Source organism: Tripterygium wilfordii, chromosome 14, assembly GCF_013401445.1.
Source record: "Tripterygium wilfordii isolate XIE 37 chromosome 14, ASM1340144v1, whole genome shotgun sequence".
Taxonomy (NCBI): Eukaryota; Viridiplantae; Streptophyta; class Magnoliopsida; order Celastrales; family Celastraceae; genus Tripterygium; species Tripterygium wilfordii.
This window is the reverse complement of record NC_052245.1, coordinates 874,136-899,580: the sequence shown is the minus strand read 5'-3', so window position 1 is coordinate 899,580 and position 25,445 is coordinate 874,136. Positions and strand designations below refer to the sequence as shown.

The window sequence follows — 25,445 nt, the reverse complement described above, 5'->3', positions numbered from 1 at the left end:
TATATATTTTTTTGTTCGAAACAAAAATCAAATTCATCCCGATCGAAACATCGAGTGTTTTAAGTTTATATTCGATAGTCTAAAATTGTCAAGTCAGATCGCAAGGAATTAGATTTTTGTTTCGAATAAAAAATATATCATTCTATTCGTTATACAAAGTAATACACATTTATAATTTTTTCATACACCAAAATAGTGCACAGGTTATCCGCCAATCGCTCTATTGCAGTGCTTGAGATACCTTAGTTGACATTGCCTCGATGTTTGCGTCTTATGGAGAATTAGACTACTCACTCCATTTGTAAAGAAAAGAGGCCTTTTTTCTTCTTCAAAATCTTGCTGCCGCTGCATTGTCAAATACCAATAGTCAATTAAGAGCAGCTAATCTTTCTTTCTCTAGAGATGTTTTCCTTTATAACATCAAGATGGTCCTTCAAAACCAACCATTTTGATGGCTACTTAAGCTTTGAGAGGACAATAAAGTTTTGCTTTGAGAGGCATCATCATTCATAGAGAATAAAACAACACAAGTAGAAGTTTGGTCAAAGATTGTGACTCCTTCCCCTGCAGTATGTCATAATGTAGTCCTGTAAATTCATTGAGCATTGTGTAGCCACGTTTTCTGCTACAACCCGTGCGTGCGCAATGATTGAGGTCCCGTATGCATGATGAATGTGAAGGTCCACAGGGCCCTTTCTTTTTTTCTTTCCATTTCTCCTTCTCGAGATGCTGATAATGACATGCACAAATAAAATTTTCCTTTCTTCGAAAATACTTCTCTTGTTCATACTCCTTTTTTAATTAACCCGAACCCTTCGTTGCTGTTGACAACTCAACATAGGGAGGGACCTCTGACTGACAGAAGTTGGACTTATTAAGTTACTGCTTGCGTGTTTTCTATGAATTCTTCCTTGGAAGTTTTAATAATATAGGTAACATCAACTATCAAGCCAAGTGGTCTCATGATACTGGAGTACTCGGATTTCACAAATCCTTCCTATTATTATAGTCACAGCCTGTGCCTCACAGGCGGTGCTGTGCTTTGTTGGCTCGATTTTTGCACTGTTGTTTTTTCTGCTGATCTGCTGTTATCGTTCCAACGGGTCCAGGTATCATCCGGACACCTCTAAGTGTTGTCCCGACCAGTTTGAGACAGATTTACAAAATTTGTAAATAGAAATTTGGATCGGCAAGTTTGTCCCGGTTGTTTAAATATAAATTTGTAAGGGTTTCGACCTAAAATCCGCAAACACTTTGAGAGAGAAATACACCTTTTGTGAGTGAGAGTGCTCGACTTTATTATATGTGATGGATTTCTCTATTGTATCTCTTCTCGAACATAGTGCAAACATCCTCTATCTCTACCGTTTGTTCGTGTTTGTAGCCTCTACGTAGAACTACGTAAATCTAATGTGTCTTTACCATTTACTTTGATTCTCTATACGTTTAGCATTTGGGTGTTGATTTGGTCAATCATTTTGTGCTATTGTTGTGAGTATTTGTGGATTTATCATCGGATCATCTGCCTTACAGTGCATAATTGAAATGTCTTTAAGAACTGTGATGTGTAGATGAACGTCGAAATAAATGAATATGGACCCTATTGAGGGGGTGTTAAGACTGTAATTAAGAAGAAGATTGGCACTGTGTACGTTTTCATTCCTTTTGTAGGACATACAAAAATACGCATCCCATGACGACAGGCTCTATGCGGATTGATGAAGCAACTTTAATTAGCAGCAAAGGTTGACTGTATTCTGTAAGGTTGTGTTTGGTTGACAATGGTTAACAAAATGAGAATTGGAACAAAAACGGCGACATGTGTAGGAATGATCATATAATAATGAGAATGGATAATGCAAATGTTAAAATGTCCAAAAACAATGAGGGAATGAGAGTAAAATATGAAGTATTAATAGAGATTTGATAATTCAATCCAAGTGTTGTACTTGACCAAATCATAATTAATTAATCCCATGGTAGATTATAGTTAAAAGGAGCACATGCGCTGGTTATAGAGATGATAAGGGTCTCATAAATGAGATTCAAATCATCCCAATGATTGATATATTATTCTTTGATTCAATCATCAGATTTTATGGGTCATTATACTTGCATTAATAAAAAGATAAGATAACTATGATCCATAACATTTTTGCGCTAGTTATCTATCACCCACAAGTCATAATCTCTATTGCTCAAAGGAATTTGAACTCGTTAACCCCAGAAAAATGGACTGAAAAGGAATTGATTTGGTTGATTTTGGTAATTTGAATGGATAGTCCATCTCCCAATGGCTTTAAAACAATCGATGATGATTAGACAGGTGAGTGATTACTGTAGTAAAATCCTAGATACTTGTCCCTATTGAAGATCTTTAGCTAGACTTTTCCGGTTGTTGCCCTGCAAATCCTTCAGTTCAATTCAAAGGATCGTCTCTCAAGGCCCCTCTCACTCTCTCTCTCTCTCTCTCTCTCTCTTGTTTATACAGGCTTTAAAGTACACTGGTGGTTGAGCCATTTAAATCTCCCACCCATGCATCATGCCACGTGTAAGATACCCATTTGCCAATGAGAGCGGCAATGATTGGCAATGTTGGTCACCCGCACGAGTGGTTGGGATATGAGGGTTTGTTTTTTGGTTGGTTAGGTTAAAATCTTAGCTAATGAAGATGGGCTGGGCCCCTCTTAAAGATAGGATCATAGGAATAGGATATATTTAGAGTCATATTGTTATGTTAAGATAAGCAGCGTGTTTGTATTTGCAGGTTTTGTGCTGCATTGCATTCCTGCAAGAATTGAACTTCCATTTTTCAAAACATGTGAGCTGGTAAAGTTTGGTAAGATAAGTTGGCAGATTAGCTTTCATATGACCGGCAATAATGCACTCACGTGAACTTACTCTCTCTCTCTTTTTCGTTATTTATATTTCTCATCTAGGTTTATGTTTGTTGATGGAACTCTTGGGTTAAATACATTAAAGATATTGTTCGTTTTGAAACACAGGCATGTATGGATTTGTTTTTCATGGATCGATTCTACTGGTACTTAAACCCACAAAACAAGTCTACAGTTTCATTACTAATATTTCCTCTTAAAGATGGAATATATTTATAGATGACAAGCTTTGGTCTTTGGAAAATAATTATTGGGAATTTTAGAAGCACCCGTGCAACTTCGAAATTGATGGGGGGAAAAGAAAGAAATATTACTCATGAAGTGGCTGCATGCCAGCTTGTGTTCGCTTTGGATACACTGGCAAAACAGGGAGAGAGACATATATGCATGCTTGTGTTTCTTCTCTTTTTCATGATTAAAGCTCGGCTAGTGCACGAAAATGGTCCTTCTTTGCCACAAAAGAATCTCTCAAGTCAAAAAAAGAAAGAAAAAAGACGTGCCTTGATAGCCATAACATGCATTACAATCGTGGAACTAAATTGATAATAATAATTAGTATTATTAATATTTTAGAAGACCTAAACTCTTAGAGTTGGATCACCCAGATCTATAGAAATATTGCACCAATATATATATATATATATACACACACACACGTAAAGGACCAATAGAGCAATATGTACGTATAATCCTTGAATATATATGTGTATATATATTGTGGGACCTTGCATCATTCATGTCGTGAATTTCTTCATGATTAGAACAGCTCAAATGAGACTGTTGATAAATAATGGAGGTAGCAGTTGGTATCATCACTGATCAATTGAATGAAACAATTTACTATACGTACATATGACTTTCCAACTTCCAAGCAATGAGAGCCTTATATATAATATATTATAGTTTTATTCAGACATCTCTCAGAAGCATGATAAGAATCTGAGACAATTATTGATTCCAACAGCAGAACCTTGGCAGAGAGAAGATAAAAATATATTTTTTACTTTGACCACAACATTTTGTAAGAATAATACGTACTTCTGGTAAGAAATAAAGAGAGCATCATATTCAGAAAAAAAGAAAAGGAAAGGACGACATGACTAATATTATAGTATTAGTCATGGGAAGTCAAAAGAGGACAAAGATGTAGCTTGTAGAAACAACAAAATAACGTTCAACGGATAATGTACGAGGATTTTTATTTTTGCCCTGCCTGGGAAATCAAGAACGAATGGACGCTAGACTGAAGCCAAGCACTAGCGACGAGCGGGTGGTTTCGAATCCCATGCTGTTAGCCTGTTACTGCATACTCGCGCCTCATCTGTTAATTTGGTCCGTCGACGTTTTAGCGGACAATATCTTCTTGATGAGTTGTTTGTATTACATTTATACGATGCTCTTATGAGTAAGATCATATCCGACTTATAATGTGGTACTAGAGTATAAACTTGATCCCAATAACCTTTCGTGTTCACTTGTTGAGTCTCGTATAATTGAGCCTATAGGTGCGGGGATGTTAAGATTATTTATATCTCATATCGTTTAGGTATAAGTTATCGATGTAGTTCGTAAATAAAGAATTAATCTCTCTCAACCAAGAGAGTCATTTTTAAGAATAAAACTGTATGAGTTTTTAGGCTAACAACCAACAATACCTCTAAAATGATTTGACTTGGCTTATATCTTATCATATTTATAACATACTACTTGTCACACGCTTGTGCAATGACCACTTAAGAAGTGACAGAAAACATTAAGTGAAAAATAATAAAAAAATATCACAAACCTATGTGACCGAGGACAGCAAAAAAAGCTTATAAAAGCAGCCTATTGGGTTCAAGCCTTTCAATAAGTTCGGTCTCATCAAAACCCTTCTCTGTCTGCTCAAGTGATAAAAAAAGCAAACAACTCTGTATAAACAAAACGTTCCTTTTCGGTAGATAGAGAAGCTTAACAGAAAAGAAGTAGGTCTCTAATTTCGTTTTTGGTTACGACTTCTGAGTGTGTACACAACCAACAGAGAAAGAGAGAGTCTCAGTCAGGCCTCCATGTCTGACTCGGAGCTTTTTCTCTGTCTTCTTCCTTCGATCTTAGCTCTGTCTCTGATTTTCATTCTTGTCAAAAGAAAGCAAACCAGGCTTAATCTTCCACCAGGAAACATGGGTTGGCCATTTTTGGGCGAAACATTTGGTTACTTGAAGCCTTACTCTGCAACTTCGCTTGGAGAGTTTATGGAAAATCACATATCAAGGTAGCAGAAAAGACACCAAAAGATTCATAACCCAGAAAAAATTTTCATTTTTTTTTAATAATTTGAGTATGATTGTAGTTTTGATTCAATTTATGCAGGTATGGAAAAATCTACAAGTCCAATCTGTTCGGCGAGCAAACAATAGTCTCTGCTGATGCTGGATTTAACAGATTTATACTACAAAACGAAGGAAGATTGTTTGAGTGCAGTTATCCAAGCAGTATAGGTGGGATTCTTGGAAAATGGTCTATGTTGGTTCTAGTTGGAGACATGCACAGAGACATGAGGACTATATCTCTCAATTTCTTGAACCATACCAGGCTTAGGACTCATCTTCTAAGAGAGGTTGAGAAGAACACACTGGTTGTTCTAAACTCTTGGAAGGACAATTCAGTTTTTTCAGCTCAAGACGAGGCCAAGAAGGTAATTCACTTTTTTTGCTAATCAAAGAAAGAAAGAAAAGTTCAAAAGCTTATAATCAAGTAATTAAATTTTCAGTTCACATTTAATCTGATGGCCAAACACATCATGAGCATGGATCCTGGAATGCCCGAAACAGAGCAATTGAAGAAAGAGTACATCACTTTCATGAAAGGTGTAGTATCTGCTCCTGTGAATCTACCTGGTACAGCATACAGAAGAGCATTGCAGGTACCTACAGCTTTAATCAATACAATCTCAACGCGCAATAATCAAATTGAAATTTGTTTTCTTATGGGTGCTCTGTTTTTTTCAGTCTCGATCGACTGTGCTGAAGTTCATAGAGAGAAAAATGGAGGAGAAAATGAGAAAGATGGAGGAAGGAGTAGAAGAAAAAACAGACGAAGATGATTTGCTTGGTTGGGTTTTAAAGTATTCCAATCTTTCTCCAGAGCAAATCCTTGATTTGATTCTAAGTTTGCTTTTCGCTGGCCATGAAACTTCGGCTGTGTCAATATCTTTGGCTATCTACTTCTTACAAGCTTCTCCCACCGTTGTTCATCAATTGAGGGTAAGCGACTTCAAGTTTATGGCAGTATTTATGGAAATTTGCACTAATTTCTCCTGAAACAGGAAGAACATCTGGAAATTGCCAGAGCCAAGAAGCAGTCAGGGGAGCTGGAATTGAACTGGGATGACTACAAGAGTATGGAATTCACCCATTCAGTAAGTTCTTTGCCCTCCTAACCATCTTTTTTGAAATTGTGATTGTTGAATTTATTTCCATCTTTAATCTTTTTGAAGGTCATCAACGAGACTCTCAGGCTGGGTAATGTGGTGAGATTTCTTCACAGAAAGGCTATAAAAGATGTGCGGTATAAAGGTAATTTACACACGCATATACACATACATGTTGGCAAGCTCAAGGTTAAACTATTTTACTTATGTTTTGAAAAAGGTTATGACATTCCTTGTGGATGGAAAGTTCTACCGGTGATATCCGCAGTTCACTTGGATTCTACAGTTTTTGAGGAGCCTCATCAATTTAATCCTTGGAGGTGGCAGGTCAGTTCAAATTTCAAAACTAATCTTGTAACTAATTAAAAATTCATTATCATTGTTCCAATTTCAAAAAAAAGAAAGAAAAAGAAAAGTTGTACGATGATAAGAAGATTCGTAAACCCGATCAAAATACATTCATCATTTTTTTTTGTAATTTAGGGACCCTTAAACCACTACATTACAGCAGACCCCGACCACCCGTATGAGATAAGTTTCTTAACAAACATTCCATCTTATCAGAGCCGTTGGTATCTGTCTGTATCGATCATTACTCGGATGAAATAATAATGAAGTGTCATGGTCGAAGTGAAGAAATGTTTGTATGTACGGAGTGGGGTAGAGAACTGGATTTCCCCGTATCATCAAAACACTTGCCCTCGTGCGTGTGGGGGTTGGGGATGATTAATGCTTCCATGTGAGAATGTACATGCTGGGGTCCTCACCTGCACGTGCGTCCCTTCTGTCCTTTTTATTTGTATCCAGACAAAACTTCAAGAACCATTTCCCATTTGTATGCATAATGAGATTCCGACACATATGCCTTTACACTCTGTTTATCAAAAATAAGAAATTTAACTATGGTGGAAAAGAATTTGGCTAAGGCTCTGATGTATAATTGTACAAAACTAATTTTGTTGGTGAAGGGAATTACTTCGACCGCGGCGACGAGCAATCAGTTCATGCCGTTCGGGGGAGGACCGCGGCTCTGCGCGGGTTCGGAGTTGGCTAAACTTGAAATGGCAGTCTTCATACACCATTTGGTGCTAAACTTTCAATGGGAATTAGCGGACAAGGATCAAGCTATGGCATTCCCATTTGTGGAGTTCCCTAAAGGCCTACCCATTAAGGTCCAGCGCCAAAAGTTTGCATGAGAAAAGGCAAATAATGGAGACCAGAAAAGTGACCTCTAGCTCTAGCCTGTGCTGCACTTGGATCGATATATATATATAGATACAAAAATAGTTAATGCTCCTTTGTACGTGAATGTGAAGATTTTGAGTATCTTGTATGTTTTAACGGCATATGTAGTGTATATTAATGTTGTTTTGACGTTATATGTAAAGCTCACATGAGCCATGCATAGCGAAGACAAAACAAATTAGTGAACAAGACCACTGCAGAGAAAGAGAAGTGAGCACGGGGTGCCAAGAGTGGACCACTTCTTCCTCTCCATCGTTTTAATTATCTTGTAAATTCTACTTCTGGTCCCTCCATATTTGGGAGAATAAATAAATTTTCTTTTAAAGATTGATGTATATGCCCTTTTTTTTCCCTTGTAATTTGATTCTCCTTGAAGGCCTTAGGCGTTAGGCAATGCATAAAATGGGACAAAACCATTTTTTTTTTGAAATACCATTGAGAAATTAGTTTTTCATTGGAATCAAACATTGAACATACATATGTCTAATCCAATTGATTGCCAACTGAGCCACCGCTCGTTGGTAATGGGATGAAACTATTTAGTGATAGTGAAGCCACACAAAATATGCTGGTGTGGTATATATATCGGAACCTAATAGAATGATACCGATAGTATGGACTTCATCTATATGAAGTTATAAGCCCACGAATTTTAACAATGAAAGTGAAAGTAAAAATTCCTTTTAAAGTTGTTGAAAAATTTTATTGGTAAATTATACTGATAATGTATGATTTTGAGTCTTGGGTTATTGAGAAAAACATAACAAAAAAAAATGTATATAGCATAAATACAAATTTATGGATTCAATATAGGTGTTAATGAAAGTATGATCCTACATATAAATGAATGGCGAAAACGAATACAGGTAATTGATCCCCTTTGATTTTCTCATAAACTCATGCAGTAACCCTAAATGGTTGGGATAAAGGCTCGTATGATGATGACCATATTAAAAGTCAAAAATTAAGCTTTTTTATTTTTAATTTGATATCACATGGCTTATCGAATGAGCTCTAAATTCTTTTACGTTTAAGCATTAGTATAGATTTGAAAGTGATATTTTCTGTTTTCTAGATCTCGTGATTGGAAGATGAAATGAAGCTAAGAGAGGCACAAAAAGAATTGGGTTGTCGTTAAGGAAGTTGGCCTGTTCTTTACTTAATTTCCCTTTACAAGATGAACGAGGCATTTCTTGAGCTCTCTTGCTTAATGCATATCCTTACGTTGATATTATTGTTTCTGGTCCCCAATATCAACAATTTCTTGTAACCATGGCCGGCACGAGTGGTTCACCTTCTTTTTTCCATGTGACAACCTTCCTTTATTTCTTCAGATAAATGTATAAGTATGAAAAAGAAGGGCAATGATACGCCCCTCTATCTATTTTTTTAATTGGTGGGGGACATCTAGATAATTATATCAATATATGGTGGGAGTTGGAAGGCTAGAAGATTATATATATTATCGCGATAGATTAATGTGAAGAGGAACTGTATATTTGACGGATACATATATTGATCTACCTGTTCATTAAAGTAAATTTCCTCGTCAATAAGCCGATTGTAGCAGTAGATGTTAACATATATAGATAATTTTGATTCATAATCATTAGTAACGCATTTTCTTGGAGGATAACATCCTGTAATAACTCCCCAATTAAACGTGCTTCTGCAATAGTATTATTGGGATGGACGACCTTCAAAGAAGGCAAAACCGTGTGGCCCGACGTATTCACGATAACTGGACAACCCAAAGCTTATTGAGATGGTCATTCTATCAAAAGGAATATTGAACTGGCTTTCGCATCCTCGTCAGGTTTCCTTTCACTTTCTATGTCTTGATTTATATCGTGATTCCTTCTCGATATTATGGTTAGCAAAGCTGCACGTTATGGGTTATAATGCGGGCTCTCGACAACATTTTTTGAGAACGACTGGACAAAACTAGAAGATCCTAACCGATGACGCCATGGTCGTTTTTCTATGACAGGGAGCTCGAACCTATCTGTTTCGTTGTTACGTGTAAACTCAACCTATCTTCTTCTTTTCTTTTTGTGTGGAATCCGCAGCCACTAACGTTCATATGTGCAATAGGTCAACCCATCGGGCTGCATACTAACTCGAAAACTATGATACCAAGCAATTTCATGGAAAATTCACGTGTAAGTCATGCCTTCGAGGAGGAATGAACTCTGATAAGAGAGTATGATTACCATACACCTTACCATCAGGACAACAGCATAATTGGCAACTCAACCTATCTGCTTCGTTGTCACAAGTTCAAACTATAAGGTCGCACACATTTCGGCGTTTAGTGGTGCAACGAAAGGCCCATTAGATCGTCCATCCTGCTTATTTGGGTTCGCAACTCGGCCGAATAATATTCTATTATTGGGCTTACGCACAATTGGGAGTTTTTCTGGGGCCAGTGGGCCACGGGGAAAAGGGTGAAACTGTGAAAGAAATCAAAGAATTACAACGCTCGTTAACAGAGGTTGCAAAGCCCAAGAACCATTGAACCTTCAATGGACTAATACTGTTTTAGTCGTAGGCCCTTAAGAGGGATTGTAAAGCCCAAAAAGTTTCTACCTGGGCTTCAAATTTCGGAGGCCCAGTTTATGTTCGCAATCATAAAAGTTAAAACTACCAAACAGCAAAAATTGGAAGGTTTTGGCATCTAGTGGTAGCCATAAGGCCACCGTGGCTTGTGTTTCTCGCCAATACGTAGGTCAAATGGTCTCCCATTTGGGCTTCCCATCTCACGTGGCCTCACTCCGGTCGCAAAACACGACCTAAACTTTTGTAACCGCGACCATAAATAGCCCTCATTTTGGGAGTTAATTACACCGGTGCTTGTTATAATTAGGTTTTCTTAAATTACACTTAAAATTAAAAAATGATTAGTACTTCATAAATGGACCGCGAAAGTGCTTGTTTTGTTAAATGAACTAATTAATTTTAATCATGGAGAATTATTAAATAAGGATATATGTTTGTCACTAAAAATAAAATTTTATTTGGGCAGTTGGTGTATCGAATATTAAATTCCTCCACACAAAACACCCACCTTCATTTACCTAAAATGTCGATAGTGGCAATTCCGTAATTCCATTCTAAGATTAGGGGCACGGATGATACTTGACCGAATCACATGCATCAGCCATTACTCATAGGCGTAATACTAATCTCCACCTTTTCGCATCCCCATTCCCCTCTATTAGGTTTCTGGGACATCTCGTTACACAGACTCCATATAGAATATATATATATATATATAACAAAAGTGCATCGAGCAGATAGCAGAGCTAGCTAGAGAACGCAGAGAGTGAAAACGAAGAGGACAAGATATGTGGCGGTGCGTTGCTCGGGGCCTTCGCGTTCCTTCGTCTTCTTGCAAGAGATTGGTCTCTAATGACTCCGTTAGATCTCACATTTCTAGAGCTTTCTCCACTAATTTGGTGCGATCTCTCTCTCTCTCTTTGTTAGAATCTTAGGGTTTTGAATGCTTAAATCGATCTTTTGTTTGATCATTATGTACGGTGTTGTCGATTTTATCATTCTGTTTCTGCTACTGATTATCGTGAGATTCGGAGACGATCGTACAGTTAAAATGGGCTTAATATGTATTTCTATTCACTTGATCTGTTTTTGTGAGCTGAGGAAATGGACGATTTAATGAGAATTTATACGTTTTGTTTTATGGTCGAGTTCAGCCTGGTTATTTTTCCAGGAAGAAGGTAACTCTCGGTTGTCTCTGTTGAGAGGAGTCCTTTATTTAGCTTATGAGCCAAATACTACAATACCTGATGTTGATTAGTGTTTTAACCTGCTATTCTATCGTCCTCCATTCTATTGGTAATCAAAACAGAGGTTCTTATTCTTGGCTCAAAGTATGGTTGTTCATTTTTCAATTGCACGTTATTCGTTTCATACTAATGTACTTATGACATACATTTGGGATTGATTTTTTGCAATCATCTGTTTCAGACTTCGGAAAAACCATCCTACACAATTGTAGATCATACTTATGATGCAGTTGTTGTAGGAGCTGGTGGTGCGGGGTTGAGAGCAGCCATAGGGCTGTCAGAGCATGGCTTCAACACAGCTTGCATTACCAAGCTTTTCCCGACCCGGTCTCACACCGTTGCAGCTCAGGTATGAGGACACTTGGATGAATGCGTGTGCTCAGGCTTATGTTATTTATTTTACAAACATCTGTATAGTCATCTTATGTTATTTTACAAACATATGTAGACTCATAAAATATAGATGGCACTTTGAACTTTCGCGTTGGTTGGATTAATGTTTGGACTCTTTAAAATTCCAAGATATAAAGGCATATGCCCTAGTGATATTTTATGGAGCCATATTTGTGGACAATATCAGGGCCCTGGTCTTTGACCTAATGACAGTAGAAATCGTAGATGTTCTCTATATTGGGTTCAAGTACTTTATCTCGAATCAATATTACTGCACTACCTACATTTCAGTAGTTTCTTCATGTAAATTTCTTTGTTGCCCTGCCTTCATCTTAGTTTTTGATAATGATATTCTGTACAGGGTGGTATAAATGCTGCACTGGGAAATATGACTGAAGATGACTGGAGATGGCATATGTATGATACAGTCAAGGGAAGTGACTGGCTTGGTAAGTTATTGCTTGTATGCCAGGTTTCAGTGATTGTTTTTGGAAAAATTATATTCCTTGAAATCGTTTGTCACTTTTAGAATTTTTTCCTCTTATTGGTTTAAAAGATTCTTGATGTGTAACAAAAGTACTTTATTTTTGCACTGTTTTAAGTTCATGTTTGTATGCTGGGCAGTGCCTCCATGGATAAATTTTCTTAGTTAATGTCCAGTCCACAATGTTTCTCTGTCTGTTATTGGCACGGCTGGTGCCAGGACTACCGACTTCACTTTCACGTGCATTCTAATGTATTTGGTTGTTTGCATGTTAATGTACAATTGTGCATTGGTATTATCATTTTATAGGTGATCAGGATGCCATTCAGTACATGTGTCGGGAGGCACCCAAGGCTGTGATTGAACTTGAGAACTACGGGTTACCGTTTTCTCGCACAGAAGATGGAAAGATATATCAGCGTGCATTTGGTGGTCAAAGCCTAGATTTTGGAAAAGGTAAGAAGAACCAAGATATTAGTTTGATGTTGAAGTTTTGATGCTAGTGGTTCATGTGATTTATGGGTATATGTTTCTGACTCTCTTTATGCTATTTTGTGCTGTTATAGGTGGACAGGCATACCGTTGTGCATGTGCTGCAGATCGTACCGGCCATGCCCTGTTGCATACTCTCTATGGGCAGGCTATGAAGCATAACACACAATTTTTTGTAGAGTATTTTGCTTTGGATCTATTGATGAACAGTGATGGTTAGTTAATGCATCTGGTCTGTTATTATTGTTTCGTCTCTCCTAATTTTTTGTGTAATCTGATACCCATATTGTCAAATGCAAGTTTTTTAACCGAAAAGATATCAAGAAGTATCATCATGAGTCCCTCCCCTCTAGAAGTAACGTTCACTGGTGGAATCTTCTGATAAACTCCAGATTCTCGAGGTTCAGACTGTTCATCTGTTAAGTCCTTTTGCTATGTTTGTCTGCTCCAGGTGTCAAGCCTCGCATGCATGGTCCATATGGCTCTGTAGAGCCATTGTTGTAAGATATACATTCGGGGGATTCATAATTGGTTGTGCGTAGTGCTAGCTGCAGCTAGATTATAAATTCCGTGCGCAATTTATTTCATTCCCTTTGCTATGTTTTGGTTCGTCAGTAGTTCTCTATGTGTTTCATATGGATTTAATCCAGGTATTTGTGTATGTTGTCTAGGTAGCTGCCAAGGAGTAATTGCATTGAATATGGAAGATGGCACATTGCATAGATTCCAAGCTGGTTCGACAATTTTGGCCACTGGGGTACCATATTTGCCACTTTGTTTCCTGATTTCCTTAAACAGCAATGCCTATGTGTTAGGTGTAACCTAAGTATTTTCTTTCAGGGCTATGGTAGGGCATACTTTTCTGCGACCTCAGCGCATACTTGCACTGGAGATGGCAATGCCATGGTTGCTCGAGCTGGGATTCCTCTTGAGGTTTGTTTCAATTCTTTCAAGACCATGAAGTGAATTTTAAAGTTAGTTCTATATAATGCCTGCCCCTATTATCTTACTGGTATAAATGTCTGTGCAGGATCTAGAATTTGTTCAGTTTCACCCAACAGGTATATATGGAGCTGGGTGCCTTATCACTGAAGGTTTGTGCTTCTTTTAGCTTGTGTATGGAATCCTCTGTACTGGAAGTTTCACATGTTCTTATATTTAATTCAGTATTATCTTTGGAAACTGCATCTTTCATTTACTTTGAGTGTAAAGTGGTTTTGATTCTTATTATCTATCTCCAAACTATAGGATCTCGCGGTGAAGGTGGTATTCTTCGAAATAGTGAAGGTGAACGTTTTATGGAACGATATGCTCCTACCGCAAAGGATCTTGCATCAAGAGATGTCGTTTCAAGATCTATGACCATGGAGATTCGTGATGGTCGAGGTGTAGGTAAGATGTTCTGCAAGAGCCTGTACTATTCTGTCCTGGCAGATGACTGGGTGATATGGTGCTTTCGCATGGTAGATTTATACCCTAAGCTTGCTTAGGCAATGAAACTAATGCAATCATCGCTTCAATGTCCCTCGCAATGCAAATGATTTCTCTTTCTTTTCTTGATTAACATATTACAAGCGAACATGTGGCCCGGTGGGTAAGAGTTGCAGTGGTGCAACCTAGAGGTCAATTCCTAGAAACAACTTCTCCACATAATTATGGTCTGCATAGATCTTACTTGTCCCAGACCCCGCCTATTGCAGGAGCTTTATGCAGGGGAGTTGTTTACCTTTACCTAATTAACTTGTAGTCGCAAGAGTAATTAGTAGTAAATTTCTTTTTAAGTAGACTCATTTAGGATTTTCTGTTTGAATTTAAAATTGTGTTGATATTTGGGTACCTGGTCGGCTTTGGATACCTGAACTTTCCTTGATTATTACACTAATTTGGATGTTAATTTGTCGTAGGACCTTTGAAGGATCATATATACCTCCATTTAGATCACTTACCTCCAGAAGTACTCAAGGAAAGGCTTCCTGGTATCTCTGAAACTGCTGCGATTTTCGCTGGTGTGGATGTCACAAAGGAACCAATCCCTGTCTTACCGACAGTGCATTATAATATGGGTGGAATTCCCACCAACTACCATGGAGAGGTATGAGCTGGAAACAAATCATATTGGTTTGTGTTATGACATCAGTTGCATTCTATAAGTTAAATGTTATGCGTTTTGAGTTGGGTTATTTCTGTGCATGGTTACGTATAATGATATTGTTATTGGTTTTTCTATATACTTGGCATGAATGCATGATACCTTAGCAAGTTAGCATAGAAAGACTTGTTATAAGGTTTCAAATTTTCAATATTGGATTTCACGAATGATATCCATAAATAATTTGAAGATTTTTAAAGTTCTGGAAATGGAAGATCTAGTCATGCTTAATCAAATGTGCTATTTAGTATTTTCTTGTTATCACCCATAAAAGACTGATATCATCACTGCAAATTTGTACCCAGGTGGTTACCATTATAGGTGATGATCCGGATGCAGTAGTTCCTGGGTTAATGGCTGCTGGGGAAGCAGCTTGTGCATCTGTTCATGGCGCTAATAGGCTTGGTGCAAATTCTCTTCTTGATATTGTTGTGTTTGGCCGAGCTTGTGCAAACAGAGTGGCAGAGATTCAGAGACCAGGTATATCTTTTACAGAGTTTTAATTGACAATTCACCGATGAATAAGAAAGTAATTTGGCCCTACTTGTAATTTGTGCAGGAGAGAAACAGAAACCTTTGGAGAGCGATGCTGGGGAGAGGACTATTGCATGGCTGGACAAAATAAGGAATTCAAATGGTTCCCTTCCTACATCAAAAATTCGATTGAACATGCAGAGAATAATGCAAAATAATGCTGCTGTTTTCCGCACCCAAGAAACATTAGAAGAAGGTACTCGAAATAAGTTCACTCACCCCACCGCCTAAAAGATGGAGAGAGAACCGGGGGAGTGGTGAATGGGGGGAACTGTTGGGTGATGATATTCAATTTCTTATTTGTTTCTTCTGACTGTTACTTTCTTGCTTCGACAGGTTGTAAGTTGATTGACAACGCTTGGGAAAGCTTCCATGATGTTAAGTTGAAAGATAGGAGTCTGATATGGTACTAATTTTATTTCGAGGATGTTGCTAATGATCTTATTACTCTCCCCCCTTTTCTATTTTATCTTCTCTCTGAGGTTGAATTCGTGATATAATCCCACAGGAACTCTGATTTGATAGAGACAATAGAGTTGGAAAATCTTTTGATAAATGCTTGTGTTACAATGCATTCTGCTGAAGCCAGGAAAGAGAGCAGAGGCGCACATGCTCGAGAGGATTTTCCAGTTAGTGGTTCCCTTTTTGTGTCTATTGTTTCTTTGATGTCTCCATTCCATGTACTAACTCAAAGTTGCTGTTGCCTTGCAGAAAAGAGATGATGAGAACTGGATGAAGCACACTTTAGGGTAAGTCATATTTTCCCTACACGTTAAAATCATGAAGACAAAAATTCTTGAACTGAGCAAGCAAAGTTGATTTGAGTGGATAGCCGGAGAACATCAACTGAATGATTCCACTTATTTAGTTCTGTTGACGATCCTGTGCTCATTTGATTGCAGGTATTGGGAGAAAGAGAAAGTACGACTAGATTACAGGCCAGTTCACATGAACACATTAGATGATGAGATGGAGACAATCCCACCAAAAGCTCGTGTTTACTGATACATCGGGTCGTGAAATTGGATTGCAGCATCAAGTGTAGATGTTGTGAACTAATTCATTTACTGAACTCGAAATGGTAATAATAAGAAATAAGTTGTGGACTTGTGGTACACAATTATGGCCAAAACTGTTGCACTCTCCATTGGTCAAAGCGATTGAAATTGTGGAGACATTGCAATTGGTTTGTAATTATGTGCATTTTTGAAATTTAGGTGCAGCAATAGCTCTGCAAATAGGTTTGAAGTTGTTTCTCCTGCATTATTTAGATGATAATAAGCTGTTTAACTTGTAACGGGAAACCTACTTTTGGGTTCGCTCCCATCTTCTTCAGCTTTCCTTATTTGAATACAAGGTTCTGGTGGCTTTGGGTCCTTCTATGTTTTCTTGCTGTAGACCGGTTATCTGACTAGGGATTTATGAACGAGCGAGCATGGCGTAAGCTCTTCACAAGGCTGTGGAATGGTTAAAATTATCCGTGATTGTTTGCATGCCATTGTAGGGTTTTGGAAACTGAATTCAAGCTTTCAACAAAACTCTTTGCTGCATTACATTCAATAGCGACTGTACAATTCCCAAGCTTTGGTGGGTGCGATCAGAAAGGACATTACACTGACAAGCATAATACACATGAATGGTAGTGGTTATTCATTCATCTATATAGTATAGTTGTGTGGTGGGACAGAGAAGGGACACTGAAATATTTGAGGTTAAATACATGTAAGCCCAATATTGCAAAAGAGAAAGCCTGGTCCTTGTCAACAATTGAGTCGTTATTATATTCATATAATATGCAAACATCATTACAAGGGATAAAGAAAAGCAATCATCGAGTGCAAGTGGCCGTTCTGTCTTGTATATTTTATCCAACTATTGCATCACACATAACGTTGATTATTATCAAACGACTAATGGAGACAAATTTGAAATGAAAAAAGTGTGTGGTCTAATGAGTAGTTATTTGATTTGTCAAAGGTACAGTGTTTCCCACTTTGAAGAAACTTGGTAATTTAACGTCTCTCTAGAAATCGACTCCGATTAACGACAACCATAAAGCATAGAACACTAATGTAGGTATTTGCAAACACAAAAAATAAGCATATTATAGGTCAAGATATTGTTTAATAGCGAGTTTGACTGGAAAACAATAATTTGTCATCATATAGTGAATTTAATTAAAATAATCAATTCAACTGAGTTTTTATTTATTTATTTATATGTGTAGTAGATCTAATCACTTGATGATAACCTATTTAGTTAATCTCCCTATTGCAAAATCGTATATATTCAAGAGGTTCTGTTTCATTGAGAGCAATAGTCATGTGTCTACGCGAGCAAACTTGACAGCTCGAATTTAGTCTCATATCAAATATGTAAATGATAAATTTGTATGATATCGTATTGATGATAGAATAAAAATATGTGTAGATCTGAAACATCTAATAAAACTAATTTGTCACCCGTTTATCAAAAAAAAAAAAAAGATTGACAGATAATTTAACTTCATCTCTTCATAATGTTTTAATTGTTACTGGCTCCATATGCTGTCATGCATTAAAGTAGCTGGTTGACATGTAAAGACAAAAGGGGAATAATAATTTGATATTAGTAGAAAGTACTGGAGCCGGGTCTCAATTGCCCGTAACGGCTACTTATATTCACATGTGCAAAGAAGCTTCTGGTGTACCAAACAAGAAAAACAGAGTTATTTTTATTAAGATATCCAAGCGGGGGAATGAGCTTCAAATTCCTCACAAGCCGGGTGTCATCTAGTTAGTTTTCATTCTTATATTTTTACCTTGTGATCAAGGGTTCAATCCTTGTGGGTAGTATTTATGTGAGTGTATGGGTTACATGTGTGTGTGAGTTTGAGGGATACATGTGCGGTGGATGTATGTATTTCTATTGTTAGATAAAGAGAAAAATCTAGTTTGTCATCCTTCAAAAATAAAAAATAACAAAAAAAGGAAAAGAAAATAAAATTACCTCATAAGCATTATGCGTATTTTGCACTTTTTAAAAATTTAAGGTGGGTTCATGAGTTTATTCCATACACACCAAAAATATAAGTGATTGCGGGTTTTCATATTAAAAAAATCGATTGTGGTCATTTTTTGACACAAAAATAACCGATCAATTGACGGTTTGATCGGTTTTTTCAGAGTTTCAATCAGTCCTCAATAACATATATTCAACGATAATTGACCAATCGTTTCGGATAGGCGATCGGTTTGATCAGAACAGTTAATTTGGACAACTCTTAAAAAAAAATAGATATGAACTTATGAGATAAAACCACTTCATCAATGACAATGGTGACTTCGAGCATGAATGGCTTGTGAAAGTAGAATTCAGTCAACTAACTTTATCTTGTCTGCTAGATTAGACATAAATTTAGATGACACATTTTGATTAGAGAGGCTTAATTATTTTCATCCCCTTGGCTACAAAGGTCATTTTATTCGTTTTCTTTTATTTTGTCATTGTTGTGAGGACATGGAACTGCATGGAATAGAAAAATTCATGTTTGGTTCAAGATGACCATTTCTTCCTTACTAAATCCGAAGAGATCCTGAAATAATACTATCAAGACCAATTGAGGGTTTGTTGTCACCTACTTGAGCTGCGATGGAGACCTGTGTGCTTGTTGTAGTATTGTAGACTAAATTATTGGTCAGTCAACATGGTTAAGGAGAACAAACAAAAGATGACAACTATATGAGGGCGAGAAACGCAAGTATAAAATTAGGTGACATCATGTCACTACAAATAATACACCGAGGAAAGAATCACGAGCGGTGTATTACTTATTTGGGTCAAACTGTATGTATTAGGAAGGTCGGTCATGAATTTGATTGTCACTGAGAGTAATATCATTGTAATCACTCCTTGGGTTTTGACTCAATTTACCAGGTCATTAGGTGTGAAATTTGTGTGCGTGAATATTATCGACTAATAACTCGATTTTATATATGATTTAAATACTTGGGTGAGTATTATTGTTATTGTTATGATTATTATAATAAGCATTGCTAGTAATTGTAAGGTTAAAATATTATATATATCCTTGGACTTTCACATTTTTCTCGATTATGTCCTTAAACTATTTTTTTTCTTGATTCTATCCTCAAACTATTGTTTTTCATATCGTTTATATCCCGAGTCAACTTTCCGGGGTTGACTCCGACGAAAACGCTGACGTGGCACCCACTTTTTCTTTTTATAAAGAAATTCAATTAACACGTGTATAATTGAGGTGGAAATTCTCAAAAAAATTATAAAAAATCCAATCCCGAGTCAGCTTTCTTGATGCCACGTCGGCGTTTTCGCCGGAGTCAACCCCGGAGAGCTGACTCAGGATATAAATGATGTGAAAAACAATAGTTTGAGGATAGAATCAAGAAAAAAAATAGTTTAAGGACATAATCGAGAAAAATGTGAAAGTCCAAGGATATATATAATATTTTAGCCGTAATTGTAATGCACGATAGGTAGATCTCCAAAATTGTTATTATAAACCAAATGACAGATAGGCTGTTGTAGTTTATGGATATGACCTATTTTTGGCTTATGTGGTTACTATGCAACGGATTTTACCTCTTTTGGGTTCACCTAACCCCTTCACTAGTCATCCAATTTGTCAAAAATCTTGAAATTGTGTTAAGAGCTGTAAAAAGTCTCATTTCGATTTGATGTAAGTCAACGATGTGATTTATAAATATGACCCTAATCTTCAATTGAGTAGTCTTTTAGAAGGATAAAATCACATGATCTTTGAGCCCAAAATGTAAACATTACCTTAAGTGATTTGGGACAAAATATTTTTGTCGCATACTTCTTCTATTCTCCCTACTTTCTTGAAATTATAACAAATTTGACGATACGGTGGAGTCCATACACAACGAAATTAAGGTGGCATTTGAGGCACTTGAAGAGGAAATTCTTCTTTATATATATGGAATTTGAGAGGGAAAAAGATGGGCTACATTTTTATTTGAATTTGGAAAAACCAAAAGAAAAGCTTTGACAAAGTTGGTCGAGAATGACGTATCGACTTGTTATTAGGGATAGAACTTGTTTAATTCTGAGATAACGAAGAAGGCGCTAGAAGACAAGACGAGTTGACTCGGATGAAGAGAGAAGAGTGAAGACACCACCTAGCCGTGCCAAATCTGAATGGATGGTTGCTTTTATGGGCTGTTGCATTTCGGTTGGTCTAAGATTGCCTTCTCCTGGGCCCCACACCTACTCCAGTTTTCCTCGTTAGTCCAATGCACCGTGGACCCACATTCGTCCTCTTGTGGGTCCCTTAACCGCCCATAAAGGACGGGACCTCATATTTGGCAACGCTAGCTAGCACTTGGTCAATAAAATACTCATCTCCTCTCATTCATTTTCACCTTTCTATTTTCCTTTTATTTCTACTTTTTTTTTTCCATTTTTTTTTTATCATCCTGACTAGATTCTACAAACTACAAAGGTTTAACTTAACAAAGATATATGTAGTAAGAGGAGGCGGTGGATAAGGTTCTCCATCTACAATTATTCCTCATTGGAAAATTATTTACTTATTTAGGATGATCTTTCATTGTTAATTCTTGTACTGTATTTGAGTATTTCCTCAAAATTAAAAACAAGTGTATATTTATAAGGCTGAATAAGACGCACACGGTGGTGATCAAATCCTTTATGTTAAATTTCGCAGACAACAATACGTTTCAATACATATCCCAATTTAATTATAAATATAATCTCAATGATAGAATCGAACGTGGATATATGCGCCTAACTCACACATAACAAGATCCGTCCTGCCACCTATGCAATTCCGAGCGAATTATGTGCCCCCTCAGCCCCATTCTTTGACGGTAGGATTACCTTTTTTTTTAACGGTGATAACTGCTGTACTTGTACTGTCAATGTCAGTGACAGAAGTACAGGTTGTCTAGGGCAGTGAGGACGGTAGATCTACAAGAGCGACGGCCACGATTTGTTTATCATTTTCCAAGAAGATCACAGCAATGACGTCATTGAAACGGCGACATTGACGCGTCGTTTGAAAAATCAATTGTCATGTCCTTAGCCTTAGGTGGGTTCGTGGGGCCCAGTTCAGTCTCAAGGTCCCCGCGTACTGTGAGGGAGTGAAAGTAAATATGAAAAAGTGGTACACGTGGAAGTTTATGACCTAGTGTTGTCATATCGAAGCATCGGGTCCCACTATCGCATTGGCCCCACGTCATCTTCCCGGAACAACAACCCCTACTCGAGGGAAAAAGAGCTGTTAGTATTTACTATTCCTCTCTCTCTTTTTTTTTGGCTTTTAATGGAGAAATTAGTGGGCCCCCGTCCACTAGTTCATTTGGAAGGATTTTTAACTTTAATTTTTCTTTTTGGTAAGGCTCATTTGGCAGGACTTTAATCAGCTCTTATTATACTGCTCTTTCTGAGGTTGGGTTTTCCTACTCTGGAGTCCCTACTGGCCTACTCACCCTCACACTCTCACTCTCTCACCAGCCATAGCTATAGCTGCTATACAGCTAAAACAGTCTAAGTTGCGATTCTGTTGCGTCTGAGCCTTCAGTAGTGTACGTACCTTACCTTAACCTCACCTTACTACTCTCTTGTTTGTTTCGAGTATAAACTATAAAGGACTAACAGGGTACTTTCACTCTACCCTTGTTTCTGCGATAATGTGAGTGCAGTTTTACCGGCGAGATTTGGCCGGAGAATGGCATTTATGTGCACAGATAGTGGCAATCTAATGGCAATCGCTCAACAAGTCATGCAGCAGAAACAGCAGCAACAGCAAGAGCAACAACAAAGCCATCATCACCACCACCAGCAACAGCAACTTCTGGGTCTCAACCCCTTTTCTCTAAACCCTTGGTCTAATTCTACTCATCAACCATCGATGTCTGGTTCTCCCAATTTGGGATATGCGGTGATGGGTCCGAGTTTAACAGACCCGTTTCAGGTGGCTGGCGGTGGAGATGCCGGAGAAGCGGGGTTTCAGTTCCCGCACATGGAGAACCATACGGCTGGGTTTAGATTCTCTGATTTTGGTGGCGGGGCTGGTGGTGAGTTCGACTCCGACGAGTGGATGGATAGCTTAATGGGCGGTGGAGACTCAACGGATAGTTCTAATCTACCGTCTAGTTGCGACGGGTGGCATAATAGTGCAGATTTTAATCTCCTCGGACCCGATCCATTCGTCACCTGTCCGAGTCGGCTTAGTGTGGGTTGCTCGCAATCTTCTGATCTCAACCGAGTCATTTTCTCTGAAACTCAGAACAGTAGCCCTATCGCTCTCCAACCTCAGGTCCCATCATGGGTCCCATCTCCGCCACCGCCTCCTCTCCAAGCAATTGCGAAAGACACGAAGCCAGTGAAACCCTCGTCACCAGCCGTAGGAGTAAGTTCTCCGGAAATCGAGTCGGCGCCGCCGCTCTTAAAAGCCTTATTAGACTGTGCTCGAATGGCAGAGGCTGAACCGGAGATGGCTGTGAAATCCCTGATTCGAATCAGGGAGTCCATATCAGAGCAAGGAGATCCAATAGAAAGGGTTGCGTTTTACTTCACTGAAGCACTGTGCAGTAAATTATCAGTGCGAGCAGAGAGAAGCATGGCTGTGTTGGAGAGTGCATGTGAGGACTTCATTCTGTGTTATAAAGCCTTGAACGATGCGTGTCCTTATTCAAAATTTGCTCATTTGACAGCAAACCAAGCAATTCTTGAAGCTACAGAGAGCGCAAGCAAGATTCACATAGTTGATTTTGGGATCGTTCAAGGTGTTCAATGGGCTGCCCTGCTACAGGCTCTGGCCACCCGCTCCTCGGGTAAGCCTGTCAGGATTCGGATCTCTGGTATACCTGCGCCCGCTCTTGGCTACTCCCCTGCAGGTTCTCTGGTCGCCACTGGAAACCGGCTTCGCGATTTCGCTAAGCTTCTTGATTTGAACTTTGAGTTCGAACCGATCCTAACGCCTTTTCAGGAGCTAAGCGAGGCGAATTTTCGGGTCGACCCGGACGAAGTGTTGGCCGTTAATTTTATGCTTCAATTGTTTAATTTGCTGGATGAGTCTCCGGCAACTGTAGAAGCAGCTCTAAGAATGGCCAAATCGCTGAATCCGGAAATCGTTACTCTTGGGGAGTATGAAGTGAGCTTGAATCGGGTTGGATACCTGAATCGGTTCAAGAACGCTTGGAGGTACTACGCTGCTGTATTTGAATCGTTGGAGCCAAACTTAACCAGAGACTCTTCGGAGAGACTTCAATTGGAGAAACTACTATTTGGTCGCCGAATTGCTGGAGTGATTGGACCAGAGGAACCAGGGGCCAGAAGAGAAAGAATGGAGGATAAAGAGCAATGGAAGGTCTTAATGGAAAATTGTGGTTTTGAATCGGTTGCTCTCAGCCATTATTCAATGAGCCAAGCTAAGATTCTTCTATGGAGCTACAATTACAGTTCCTTATACACTCTAATTGAATCTCAATCAGGGTTTCTCTCTCTAGCGTGGAACGAGGTCCCTCTTCTCACTGTTTCGTCATGGCGTTAATGGGTTTTTTCCTGCCTCAATTTGGGGTTTGGTTTCCACCTGGTAATTTTTCTCTAGCGTGGAACAATCTAAAACCGTTTATACACCATTGACGGTCTCTTTGGACCTTCTGTGTCAGCATGAAACCCAGTTCTTTTGTTGGCTATAGTTGTTGATTACATTAGAAAAAACCTTTGTCACCTAGTAGTTCATGCTGCAGCTTGATCTTTGATTTTTCTTTTCCTTCCAATTTCGTGGTTTTTTCTCTAGGTTTTTTTGTGGGTTTTTTAATATGACCAATTGTAAAAAGGGAAACTGAAAATTGAAGATCCAGAAAATTTTCCTTCCCTTTGTGTTTGTATATAGTGATGATCTTAATTTCATTTCTTATGACCATGTAGACATTTTTATCAGAAATTATTGTACTTTTCTTCATAGCTTTCCTTTTGGATCTATTCAAAACTGTGTTGGTCACTTAATTTTCCTGCTTGGTGTATCTGCACTCAAGGCATATATCCATCCTTCAATGTTGATCTTGACATCTGATGTACTTTGCAATTGCAGTTGCTCTTACAAAGAGAGCAATGTAATGTGCCATAATCTTGTTTGTTTCTTTTTTTTTTTTCCTAATCATCTTCTTCAACATTTTCTATCTTCTTGGCTCTGGTATGATTCATGGAAGCCATCATTTTCCTTAACTTGTATGAACTAGAAAGTGACTTGAATTTGTATAAGGGCCCATCCTGCATTCCCTGCTAATCCTTGTTTTCTTATCAGTGGGCTTTTTATCTATTGATCGTGGCTTTAATGCTTGTCCCTCTCATACTGCAATCAACCGCTCCTTCTCCACCTTCTCTTCCGGCTCCTCCTTGAACAGCTGTGGGCCAGGCCTTGACGACTTGACATGGCAGACAAAAGTTTTGCATAATACAGTTGTTTCTTGTCCAACTATTACATTGACTATTCAGAATGTTGGGGACTTTTGATACTTCCAAGGGTCCCCAAGTACGCCCATTGGTGCGCACCTTGTGGAGTTTGTATCCATTCCTGTCAATCTCTTGCTTGCAAAATTTTCTTTCTAAGGAGTGCAACCAATTTGTCAAGCGTATATTTATTTCATGGTTCAGTTTTATTAATCAAAATGCGTCGGTATCATACTTTGTACATTTTCAACTTGAAAGGCAACTAATAAGTTCCTAATTTTGCAAAGAAATTGACCCCTACCTATTTGAAAGGGCAGATTCATTGTTCAAGAATGGTCCCAATCTATTGCACAACGAAAATGGCATGAGGTGTTGAACCAGTGGATTTTAAGTTTACAATTAAGGAGTTGCTTTATATTTGGTCCCTGTTGCCACTTTCCGCTTGGGTTTTGTAAAAAAACTAATGTAATTGCTCCAGTTTCATGTGTTCTGCTGATTCTTCTTTCAGTCTCTTTTTAATTATTTTCATTCAAGGTATAGCGATTACAGTCTTCTTTGGTTTCGAATGCCTTAAAAG

General features: G+C 38.1%; 3 protein-coding genes across 4 annotated transcripts; all 3 read left to right on the top strand.

Annotated features, from left to right (window-relative positions):
- Positions 1 to 4,745: 4,745 nt before the first annotated feature.
- Positions 4,746 to 7,910, top strand: LOC120014527 (cytochrome P450 90B1-like). 2 transcript variants are annotated; one of them, XM_038866497.1, is made up of 8 exons: positions 4,746 to 5,148; positions 5,247 to 5,571; positions 5,647 to 5,799; positions 5,885 to 6,139; positions 6,202 to 6,294; positions 6,373 to 6,451; positions 6,527 to 6,633; positions 7,275 to 7,910. In XM_038866497.1, exons 1-8 carry the CDS (start codon positions 4,946 to 4,948, stop codon positions 7,500 to 7,502), a joined length of 1,443 nt encoding a protein of 480 aa, XP_038722425.1. In that variant the 5' UTR covers positions 4,746 to 4,945; the 3' UTR covers positions 7,503 to 7,910. The 2 variants fall into 2 exon arrangements, with proteins under 2 accessions (XP_038722425.1, XP_038722427.1); XM_038866499.1 differs by lacking the exon at positions 7,275 to 7,910 and adding an exon at positions 6,790 to 7,268 and having other exon boundaries at positions 4,946 to 5,148.
- A 2,842-nt stretch (positions 7,911 to 10,752) lies between these two features.
- On the top strand, positions 10,753 to 16,791 carry LOC120015359 (succinate dehydrogenase [ubiquinone] flavoprotein subunit 1, mitochondrial). Its single transcript, XM_038867761.1, has 16 exons — positions 10,753 to 11,009; positions 11,539 to 11,706; positions 12,112 to 12,199; positions 12,544 to 12,690; positions 12,801 to 12,941; positions 13,398 to 13,483; positions 13,567 to 13,659; positions 13,757 to 13,820; positions 13,975 to 14,118; positions 14,631 to 14,818; positions 15,181 to 15,355; positions 15,435 to 15,605; positions 15,746 to 15,815; positions 15,918 to 16,038; positions 16,121 to 16,158; positions 16,312 to 16,791. Exons 1-16 carry the CDS (start codon positions 10,899 to 10,901, stop codon positions 16,412 to 16,414), a joined length of 1,908 nt encoding a protein of 635 aa, XP_038723689.1. The 5' UTR covers positions 10,753 to 10,898; the 3' UTR covers positions 16,415 to 16,791.
- A 5,044-nt stretch (positions 16,792 to 21,835) lies between these two features.
- On the top strand, positions 21,836 to 24,388 carry LOC120015005 (SCARECROW-LIKE protein 7). The gene is made up of 2 exons (XM_038867177.1): positions 21,836 to 21,996; positions 22,114 to 24,388. The coding sequence occupies exon 2, from the start codon at positions 22,140 to 22,142 to the stop codon at positions 23,964 to 23,966; it is 1,827 nt and encodes a 608-aa protein (XP_038723105.1). The 5' UTR covers positions 21,836 to 21,996; positions 22,114 to 22,139; the 3' UTR covers positions 23,967 to 24,388.
- The last annotated feature ends 1,057 nt before the right edge of the window (positions 24,389 to 25,445 follow it).